General features: G+C 31.9%; 1 protein-coding gene across 4 annotated transcripts; it reads right to left on the bottom strand.

The window, feature by feature from the left end:
* Positions 1-341: 341 nt before the first annotated feature.
* Positions 342-11,306, bottom strand: LOC123718869 (verprolin-like). Of its 4 annotated transcripts, none has more exons than XM_045675809.1 (11): positions 11,202-11,306; positions 9,940-10,733; positions 9,717-9,780; positions 9,546-9,640; positions 9,179-9,260; positions 7,723-7,888; positions 7,605-7,646; positions 7,227-7,338; positions 6,915-7,148; positions 3,096-3,269; positions 342-2,167 (listed from the first exon to the last, which is right to left on the bottom strand). In XM_045675809.1, the coding sequence occupies exons 2-10, from the start codon at positions 10,640-10,642 to the stop codon at positions 3,103-3,105; spliced, it is 1,665 nt and encodes a 554-aa protein (XP_045531765.1). In that variant the 5' UTR covers positions 10,643-10,733; positions 11,202-11,306; the 3' UTR covers positions 342-2,167; positions 3,096-3,102. The 4 variants fall into 4 exon arrangements, with proteins under 4 accessions (XP_045531765.1, XP_045531766.1, XP_045531764.1 ...); XM_045675810.1 differs by having other exon boundaries at positions 9,546-9,625; positions 9,940-10,645; positions 11,202-11,286; XM_045675808.1 differs by having other exon boundaries at positions 9,940-10,645; positions 11,202-11,286.
* Positions 11,307-12,285: the final 979 nt, after the last annotated feature.

Raw genomic sequence — 12,285 nt, forward strand, 5'->3', positions numbered from 1 at the left:
AGGTTTTTGTTGGTAAGGAATTGCAAATATTACACCATGCTCCTCGTGACATCTTCAGATAGTTAATGATAAAAAACATAAATATACAGAGCCGTGTCGAAAATTATACAAAATCAAGTTTTATTATACACACAACAATAAGTTTACGTATCACGGTTGTCCGTTTTCTATAATTAAACACAGACTAGGAACGTCATATTATATTAAATTGTACTAACCACAAACTTGGCAAGTTTAACTATAGACATCAAAACGTGAAATGTTGTTAGCATTAAATCATTAAAAACTGCACTTATTACGTTACTTAATATTCACACCAAAAATACGGTATCAACATTTCTGTCAACTATTGGCACAGCTGAGGCCACTTTACTAAAGTTGTTGTGGAACGGACTTCCAGTAATAAGCAAGTAGCAACTCCTTTACTATATATACTTGCTGGCAAGTAGCGTCTAGGCAGTAACGAGTAACCATCTCAACTATTAAAAGTATTGTTATGGTCGTTATATTAGATCTAACATTCAGAAATAAGACCAACAACCGCTAAGCCTGACTATACGGACCGACGGAATAATAGTTTGCGCATCTCGTCTCGTTTCTTAATCACACCCAAGGACACTACTTGCTTATTTGTGGCGGGAATATATCATAATTAAAAGAACGAAACGAAATTACCAGCCTCAACAAAATATTTTATTAACATGCAAGTTTATCATATACCGGATTTTGTAAATCGTAAAAACTACTTCATCCGTAAGTAACAAAGAATTTCTCTCATATTTTTATTTAATTCCCGGTTTAATTACATTGACAGTATTTCTGTTTTAAAAAGAAGTAATGGAAAATTAAAAGAAAACCACAAACTATTTTGTTCGGCAACTATTTACACCCGCCTACTAATATCTCAAGTTTTACAAAATTACATTTATCTTTTAGTTACATTACGTATACTTACTTAGCCGTAATAATATATTTACACAAAGTTAACAATAACGATGATTTTAGAATTTATTAAAATATCTGACATTTCATGTTTTACCAAGACACAATTCAAAAGATCTTCAACAATCACTCACATTTTGGATAATTTTTGTCAATTGATTTGATAACACTGTATGAATAAATATCAATTAAATTAGCTCATGGAAAATGAAGTTTCAAATATAAAGTGAACAATACCATACTAAAACGACATGACTAGTTCTTATTGTATAGTTACGATTAAATTAAAATTTATATTTGTGGTTAGATTCCACATACATTAAAAAAAATCGTCCCGTATCCACCAATAACAAAGCCGGTAAACAATATACATTTACACTCAATACTTTTGTTATAATTCCGAAATTAATTTTTAGTTTGATCCTTAAATCAGCAAATAATATGTCGTGGAGGCACAAGATTTATAAATTCTTACTATTTAGTTTTATTAAGTATTTGTTTACTACCTAGGGCTTGTGACTTCCATATGAATATTTGATTGACGGCTCTGTGGAATGCGGGCATGTTGAGGCGATCATAACTCTATTGAATCACAAATTCATAAGCAAATTCTAATTGTGATATCCTTATTTATATCCAATATCTTAAACCTATTTTATAGAAAAATCAACACGCATTGCTTTTGCTTACATCGCACCTTGTTTCGCTGTTTCAAGGCACTTGAGGAGATATACCTGTGTTAACTCTTGTATTTATAATTATTGCGAAGTAGGCGCTATATAGCGATACGAAAACAATAATATATGTTATATAGTGACATCACACGTGAATTGGGACCGTAACAGCTCGATGGACAATCGAATATTCTATCTTAATTACGGTAAAAAGAAATTGTAATTCATAAAAAATCATAATGTAAAGATAATTTACATGTCACATTATATCGGCATATCTTGAGAGTAATCAAATACATACTTTTAAAAACTATTACATATAATCATAGTTAAACAGTATGGATTTTGATAGAGTAAAAGTATTTATATCGATAATATCCGTACTGTACACGTCAACGAACTAATGGTCTTTTAAAAATTCAGATTGTATCACATTGAAACATAAGTCAAATTCAGTTATTGTCTTAAAATTAGCTTAATCTTAAAATAACGTTTACATATTTATACCTGTCAACGACGCTAGCTCCCGCCCACCATGCATGCAACATTATCTGAAAAAATGCAATAAGGGAAAATATTATTTTACATGCAACTTTGTGGAGCTTTTGTATTTAACAATAGTTTAGCTTTTTATTCAGAGAAAAGCAACCAATTTTATAGTAAATAAATGACCAGCCACACGCTTGGACTGTTGACTACTGTTGGACATAAGTCTATAAATAAAAAAATTACCTCAACTAATCAGCGATTTCTATAATATAAATAGGTTACGGTGCTTCTCATATTTCAACATAAGAAAAATTATGATGATGACCTAAAAAAACGAACTAATATTTTTTATTTAATTCTGAAATGCGTTTTAAGGAGTCGCTACCTCATGCCAAAATGATAACTAGCCTTAATTTACATTGAAACATTTATATTCATCATTTATACGTGATAAAACATACTAAAGCAACTCGCTGTCTCATTACTCGTATAAGGAACTGGGGAGGTGTCTTCTTCAGCTTCATGTATTCATGCCAGTATTCTTTCTTGGTACTTGAGCGACCAAAAAAGGCTTTTGTTTCGACACCACTGCGGTCAACAATTATTCAAGAGCAGGTACTTGCATTATATTAGAGAAAATATGGAGGATCCTCTTTGTTTGGATCAGAAGTATCGATTTAAATTTGCTTGGCCTAAGCAAAGACTATGCAAAGTTACCGTGGTAACGTCAACACCAAGGAATGTAAGCAACAACTTTTTTGCAAGAAGTTTACCATAGCATTTACTGAAGGATTTAATTATATAATTTCTCTATGCTTGTCTTTGCTAGATGTTAAGTAGATCATTCTCAAATATACATATTTATTTTTCATTCGCTGGTAGCGACCCCTTAACACAACTTTAATATGAAATAAAAATGACATATAAATTTTTTGCGCATCATGTTTTTTTGCCCAATTGAGAAGCACCTTAACATATAACTTCACTTACCCCAATGCTATTGATAAGAATTATAATAAGACGTCGGCGGAGGGTATGGAGCCGAGTTTTGATTTGATAGATTGTTTGGCTTGGATGGTGGAGGCGGACCAGACGGTGATGGCTTTGTCATAGCCTGTGAAGGTCCCTGCATTCCATTATGTTGGTATGCCATCAATGATGCACCTAAAATATATATATGCATCAGGATCATCAAGCTCTCGCATCATTGTTGACGATAATGATTCATGAGTTAACGCATTTTTCTTTAAATATAGAATTAATGAACGCATGCCCTTACTTTAACTTATACACAAGGTTTTAAAAATATTACGGAAATAGTTCCACTATTTATTTAAAAAATCCAAATTCAAAAATTCTGACCCGTAACAACCAAAACTGTATACAAATATGATATACAGGACGGCCAAAAAGTCGTGGATCAAACGCAACTAGGGGTTAGATGGGACCCCATCTAGGTTAGTCCCAATCAGTGTGGTCTGAAGTAAACAAAAAGTTATGATTTGAGATATTTTCATTTCATGTAACTTAATAATATCTTCAATACACCCAATAAACAACCATAAATAATATGTCTAACGCAAGGTCTCATCAGTACCAATCTAGTGGATAGCAAATAAAAAAGATACAGGTTGTAGCTTTTTCAAATCATAAATAGAATTAGTAAAAAAAGTCAATTTTTTATGAAAACGCAAAATAAATTAAAACTCTGCAGGGGTCAAATTTAAGGACCTCCTGTAGAACAATTTTTGCAGCTGATGACCACATTTAACCCCTAGTTCCGTTTGATCCACGACTTTTTCGCTCGCCTGTTTATGTGTGACAAGTAATATTATGATCACTTAATTTGGTATGGTAAACTCTTAAAGTAAAAACGCATCGCATATTTATTAAAATAGCAATTCGCAAGCAAGAGCTTAATCTAAAAACCACAAAGGCAAGATTTATAGAAAGCAAACTAAAAAAAGCATATTAAATGAAAACCAAAAATTTCAATCGCTTCTACAGTCGCTTTTAGAAATAAACATCATCAAATTTCAATTCATCAAAAACTTTCTTATCAAAATCTTAAGCATAAGAATATTGTTATGTTAATGATGATGATGATAAAGATATGTAATAAAAAAAAGCAGAAAAGCAAATCACTCAAATATTATCTCTTCTTAAATGAACCTGAACGCGTTTAAAACTACTTAAATTAGTTGCATTTTTATAAATTTATAATTAATCGAATGTATTTATTTAAAAAAATATGAAATATACTATCTTGTTCGAAACATTTACAGCATTTATTAATCTCAAATAATGTTTCCTTAATATCTATATATTTATTTGAGTAATATGTAAGGAGTTAAGTAGAAGATCAGACGAATAGGCTATTTTAGACAAGATTTTAAAAACATTTCAGATTATTTATTTGTAATTACAGGACTGATAGAAATTGTTATTTTTTATTTTCTTAAGTATTGGCTTTATAACGTTCAAGAACCTATGTTTGTAAACACGTTCGTACACAAGCGTCAAGTTTCTTACGTGTTAATTATCATTCTTAAATTACACAAAAAGTCTAAGACAAAAGTAGTCGCCAAGATAGTATTAGATTAAACAAGATTAACGTCATCGTCCATTCGAGATCTCTCTTCACAATTTTGTGTCACGTGACTGATGTATATAATATTTTCAATTGCGATTATTTAACACTCCATAACACTTTTTATAGCAATGTTTCATACAAATTACTCTGGACAAAACTTTATTGTTCATACTGTCACATAGCGTATAAGCCAAAATAAGTATAACAAACAGAAAGTGCGTGCAATTGTCTACGTCGTGGGCCGTAAAATTGATTGTTTCATGAAATGTCCAACTAAAATTAACAATATGATTTGACAATGTTTAACGATATTTCAATCATAGTGTCCATGTCGTTAATTTAGAATTCTTCGAGTTTGATATAAGTTATGATGGGCATTATTTTATATTACTTATAGATATATTGATAATTCGCATTGACATTCATAAAAATAACTTTCGCTTCGCTTCAGCCTTAGCTTGCTTAACTAGGTCTGATTTTAGTACCCATTATGCCTCATCAAAATAAAGCTATAGCCGAAGTAGAATAATTTAACTACAGTGTAACTTCTATATAACGCCCCGCGATTTAAGCTTGTCTTCCATACAATTATACCCTCTACATACCATTACACCCACTCTCAATAACGACAACAATTGAGTAAAAACTGCGCAGTTGTGTGCGTTCTTTTGTCGCTTTATAATCCTAGCCAGCAATAAACTCGGCATCATTCATGCATAAGAAACTTCTAAGAAATTCTTTCTTTTGTTTACAAATTGGGATTGCTTGCATATTCTGAAGGTAATAGGCAAATGGAAAAATCCGCGCTGTTTTAAGAATATTAACAAATTACCAGTGACGTATAAAGCTAATAAACCAGCTTGGATGACCAGTCAACGTTTTGAAGAAGTGCGAAAGTGGGAGGCAGAATTAAAGGGACGAAAATATTTAATTGTTCACAAGTGCCGTTTATACGCTACTCAAGGGTCACAGAACAGAAGGCTACAGAAGGATTTGTTCGAATCTGAGAGTAAAACTTTTGTTAATATGCTGCATGCAGTAAACTCTTTATCCAAAGCGACACCCACAAAAGAGAGTGCAATATCTCTTCGACATGCTGAACTTTGTACCAATTCTATCAGCGATGAGGTGGAAACAGAACATAGTGACGATGACTTTTCAGTTCAACATGGCAGGAAATACGGCAAATCTTCAAACCTACACCGAAGTAGACAACTTCCTGCTTACAACGGCTTCACTTACAGAAATTTGGGATTCAGTGAGAAACACTGAGGATCAAGAACAAGGAGATGAAGAAGATGAGACGGATGAGCTTGAACCTCCGCCGAGCAATAAATTAGCTCTAAATAATTATAAATATACTTATACACATATATAAAAATAAAAAATACAACATAATTGCAGCAAAAGACTATACGCAATAGCATTAATTATGTAAATAACACTAGTCTGAAATAAACTTTTTCTGTTTCTAATTCAGATTTTTCTACTCTCCAATTAACGCCACGAAATGCACAGTCTCGTCGGTGTCGTTATATAGAGTTTACACTGTATTTCACGATTGGAACACTAATGATAAATCATATGTAGAATACAATATGAATATGTATATGCGTTTCGCAGTATATTTATTGAGCCGCCTTGACCGTCTCATGAAATGATCAATTCTACGATCACTTTATATTCTAAGAAGAATAATAAAATATTTTTATTGATATTTTATGAAGGACTGAAAGCTTTATAAGTATATTTAACGCGTGCGATAGTAATTGGTTGGGTGAAATCATTAGTTTTTATTGGTAAGATAAGCTTTTAAGGAACTTAAAAATTTCCCATGCCCATTGCTCATTGTTATGACTAATATTGCAATATTTAATATTATTTACTTGTGTGAGTAGTTGGTGCCATCGGTTCCCATACAAATGAGACTTAAGGCCACTTCCACATTTGTAAAAAAATCTCGCTATGCGGTAATAAAAATAAAAACATAGTTTGATAAAAAAACCTGTAAAAAAAATATTTTTTATGGCAACAGCAAAAGTACCTATATATAAGCCTTAAGTTAACAATTAAGTAATATTTAGTGAGTTAAAAAATCACTGAAGATTTCAAAAAGTTTGCTTACAGATAACAAGTTTTAAAAAAACATTATTCGCAAAATTTTAAAAGGTAAATTAGTAGTTTTTTTTTTGTTTAGTAGAAGAAATAAAACCTACCTGCAGTCGGAGCTATAGAGGTCGATGGCGTCATGAACGGTCTTGTTATAGGCGGCGGCATATTATAATAGAAGTATGAAGGTGTAGCTGTGGTCGGAACATTTTTGCCAGGATTCGAACTTTGAGTTTTGCTTGTAGTAGGAACCGATAAACTTTGGCTATATGATGCTCGTGTTTCTTCATGGTATGTGTTATTATGGTTATATTCAGATTGGTCATCCCTTTTTTTGTTACCTATAAATTACATAATTATGTTACATTGGTGTCAAATTCAAAAGCTATTATCGAAATAAAAATAAAAAAAATATGTACCGTCACGTAAATGTTCCGCAAATAATAAAGAATTTTGAATTGAACTATTTACACTAGGCCTAGTCATCAATGTACCTAGAGATTCTACTGTTCTTGGAGGTGTTAAATCGCCCTGTAAAAATCATTAAAGATTATTATAATTTCTTGATTGAAACAATAGACAATTTAACGCCATTATTTACTATGAGATCTTTGACGTACAAAAAGTCTTCTTTAAAAAAGAATATGTGTAAATGCTAAAAATCAGAATAGAGTATGAACGAGTTGGCTGTGTAAACTATTAATTGTGATCTATGCCAAATTTTAAATACAATAAAAATGCTCTATAAGACAACTTTTAAAGCCTTTTCTAGCTAAGGTCAAAGTAAGTTTACTTACAATAGCATTTTGATTATCAGATTCTTGTACTTGCGGGCCATCCTGTAATGAAACAGGTAATAAATAATAGATGCTTCTAAATAAGGTTATAATGAATTATGTTATATAAGATGCCAACCTCATTCAACAACAAATCCTCAATAATTTTATATATTTCAGGGTTTAATAGGATTTTTAATATCTCCTCTTTACGTTGAAATTCCTCGTATTTCTTTTTGTGAATTAATTTTTGAAATTCAACACGAGCATATATTTTATCTGTTTCTTTTTGATATACGTCGATTCTGGAATAGTAATGTTTGATTTAACCATATTTACTTACAACAGTGTAAAAATTATTATATTCGAATAAAATACATTCTATATAAAATGTTTATATTTCATTAATTTATTAGTGCAGATCACAAATATCTGTAATATTAGCAACGCTTCGCAATCCTTCATCTCAATAAATTTAAGTTAATTGTCTAGACAAATCATGTATTAGCGATGCAGCGCTCAATTTTCATAAAACTAGTGGGTTTTGCTATAGCGTATATTCTCATTGTGTTTTAAGTATTTATTCGAATTTTTGCGTTTTACCAAAGCTCGTTTCTGGTGCACCTCGCACTTCAATAATACAATCACATTTAAGGAATATAATATCTACTGCATGCAAAATACAAAATATATATAATAAAATTATGTATATAATCACTCAATTAAGGAACTTATAATAATTATACTAACTTACAGAATATTATAACGCAAAAGCTTTTTGTAGTTAGAAATTTGCATTCCCTATTTATAATATTAAAAAAGGAAAACTACTAATTCTTGTTTGGTGATGTCAAAGCTGTAGTTATTTAATTTTAATAATTTTGATTATTCTTTGTTTCGTTCGCTAAAGTAACATTTCTGTAAAAACGTCCTAATTATGAACGTTCTTTGACCATTTTATCAAATATGGTTTCGCAATAAAACAAAAGTAGTACGGTAATAGATATTAAGAAATTGTGATTTCTAACACATTAGCCTAGGTATTTTGCGATGGTCGTAAGTCGTGTTTTCGACACCCGTATTATACATTCACAATGAAATAATTAAATATATCTAGGTTTGTAAAGAAATATTTCTAAAATTCCACAGGTCTGCGAAGGTACAAAACTGCTGTCGCTTAATATTTTACTTATGTAGGATGCATATTCATTTATCAAATTTTTCGCAAATATCAAAATCTGTCGCTCTACATGTACAAGTAAATTACTACCGTAAAGTAAAACATTCAGTTCTGCATCCATATTAAAATAATACCTAAGCACAAATTCATAGAAGGGTTTATACAAAGGCCATACATTAATAAAATATTTAAACAATTTAATAAGTAGTATTTAGTAATTAGTTATAAAACACTGCATTTAAAAAAGCTCACTATTTGGCTTTATGAAAAAGATCTTTATCTTTGTTGACAAAAACGGAATTATGCAAATCAGTGCTTTTGAAGTGATAACCACCTTCGCAGACCTGTGTAATTATCAATTTTATTAAAAGATCTAAGGATTCGCAAAGCATTTGCTTTTGCATATTATTCAAACCTTATTTGTCGTTGACGACACGGATCGCACGCAGAGTCATCGACAATGGCTTCCTCTTCCTTTCTGATTTTACTGGGACCGGCTGAGAACAAAGTCAATTATCGCAAAGCTCTTGCTATTAAATTGCACAATATAAATGACATAAATAGTAGTGAAGAATGAATTTATAATTTAGTAATGAATGAAAACACGACATATTTTATAAATGAGATTCCAAGTAAGCCTGTTTTATACTTTTTATAAAAAACATAGCAATTTTTTTACTTTTAGTCTTCGGTTGTCTCTTTGTCTATGTAATTTTTATTTATAGAACTCGCTATGCTTGTGTTCGCATGTTTAACAGTACAATTAGTATGTAATATCTTACCTTTCATACTATCACTAACGGTAGGACGCTTTAAACTTGTATTTGGTATGAAGGGTGGAGGTGGCTTACTTGGATCAAACCTGTCCATATTGAGTCTAAAAAAGTAAATGTTTTTGTTACAAAGAAAATGCATTGCTGTAGTTGTAGTAATATTTCACATTAGCATCATACTTTGGAGTTGTAGGTCGTGATAGCTCTTGATTTAACGAAACCCTCATAGTTGGTGGCGTAGGTGCTAAAACAAAAGGTTTTTTCATGCTTTAAAAGATATATTGTATGATATATATAGTAAATGTATTATTTTGTGAATCTCCAATGTTACTTTATTGTACATTAAGGTAATTAATAATTTTATTAATAAAATACCATATATTATAGTTATAATAATAAATACCTGTGTAAACTGGAGGTGTTGTCAGTGAAGAGCTAGTAGAGCTCTGAGTTGGAGGTGGAGGTGGAGGAGGGGGTAAATGTCGCATTGGAATTGCTGGAGGTGGTGGAGCAACCATAGAAGGTCCCGGCATTGACATCATTTGTGGTGGTATATGCCCCATATTCATTGGTCCAATGTGCATAGGCCCCATACCCATTCCTGGCTGCATTGGTGAAGCCATTTGTCCCATATTATACGTAACTTGGGGTCCTTTAACAGAAGATGGCTGTGGTGCTGCTTGTGGAGGTGGTGGTGGTGGTGGTGGCCCAGCTAAAGACTCTTGAATATACATAGCAATCTGCGGTATTGTTTCAGCTGACGACATATTAGCATGTCTCTCTGCTAGAACTTTAGGCAGTTTACCTGTGGTTAAAAATAATGTCTCTTCGTCCTTTGTGGCATGGATAAATGTACAAACTTCCCTGGTGCATGGTGCTCTGTTTTGATAATCATGACAGAACTTGACAGTTTTTTTTATTTTCTCAAAGTCCAATTCATGCCTAAATCTACAGGAACTACCTTTCGTACATTTTCCCCACATGTAATCTCTACATGTATCTGATTTTTTATTGTTTGTAACATTTCTTGTACCATTAGTAGCTGGTGTTGCATGTGAAGATCCGGCTGACTGAGAGCCATCGTGTTTGTTGCTGCTGTTGTTCATTTACTGATAGAAATAGAAATATATTCTTAAACTTCTTATATAATTTGTATTATAGTAGTACTGACAATTATGGTGAAAACCTATACACACCCTAAAAATGAATTCTTGTAGTAGTTTTACAGATTTTTTTTACAGAAACAACATTATATTATCTAGTGATTCACATTTAGGGCAATCCAAAAACGAGATAGTTTAAATACAGGTGACTGTATGTTAAAATTTATATTTTTTTAATATAACGGCTATAAATTTTAACATACATTTTCTAAAACTTATGCCAAGTAAAAGTTTTGTGTACCATCTAGATAAAATCACTTTCACATATTCAAACTATTATATTTTTACCACAACTTTGAACATAGATGTCCAGAAAGTTTACGGTTTTCTGTATATCTGATGCTAAACTGTTATATGACAGGAAAAATATTAGGAGTAAACAATAAACATTTAACTACTATTACAGGAGAGATTTACACATCACAATACTTTGCCAGGCTGAAATAAATAAGTACTTAAGATATTGCAAATAAAAAGGGGACAAGAAAAAGGTCATTGTTACCTGTCCGCTTCTGACAAATTCACAAATTTATATTTTAAACATTCACACGCACAATATACATAATAAAGAGACGCAAACAGCTTCAGCTCACGACCTACAACAAGATGGCGTATTACGGATCAGTGTTGCCAGATGGACCCAGAGACGTCTCCCTAGATTAATTTAATTTTTCCCCAGTAATCCCCTAGGATGCCCTCACCAAGCGGATGGTGGCATGGGCAATGGCGTGATTCTTTTAAAGCGGCGGTCATGTTGAAATTGTTGGGAAATGAAAGGCATTACGTAATAGAAAATGGATTGACAGATTCAAGTTGTATTGTTATTTGGTTAAACGAATATAGAATTAGTAAGGTTAACCACACGGATCCTATTCTTACGATGTGTTCGTACTTTAATTCAAAATCAGGAACGTGATAGACAATAGAAAAAACTGATTAAGATAACAAAAACTCCCAAATATTCTTTCCCCCTATTCTGCCCCGATCTCGGTTAAGAACCCCCCAACTAAATATAGGGGAAAATCCTGTGATCTGGTAACACTATTACGGATACTGACAGGTAGTGCTGCCAGTTACGAGGATTTAAAACAGTTAAATATTTATTGATATAGGTAACACTATGTACACCTATAAACGTTTCTAAAAATTCTTCACATGTTGTTTAGCAATTTTACTTAAAACAGAAGACAGCGCAACATATATGAGGCAACATCATTAGTAAGTTTATTAGGTTTTTTAATCGCTATAACTTCTTGAGACTTCCATGTTTCAGGAATATTACCTGTGGCCATGACAGACTTTATTAAATTTAAAAAATACATTAAAGCACTAACCCCAAGATGAGATAAAAATGAATACATAATACCATCCTGACCTGGAGATGAATCTTTAACATGTGAAAGTACACCTTTCAATTCATGTAATGAAAAAAGGAGAGTTTAAAGGGGAAGAGTCGTCTGTCAAAGATGATTCCAAAGGAATGTAGATCGATTCAGCAGCTGATGGAGGAGCTAATCTGTCTAAAAAGGCATTTTTGTTAAAAAAGGGAAGTGAAGTGGAGACGATGATAAAGATTCTTTGAAAGC

This window comes from Pieris brassicae, chromosome Z (assembly GCF_905147105.1).
Source record: "Pieris brassicae chromosome Z, ilPieBrab1.1, whole genome shotgun sequence".
Taxonomy (NCBI): Eukaryota; Metazoa; Arthropoda; class Insecta; order Lepidoptera; family Pieridae; genus Pieris; species Pieris brassicae.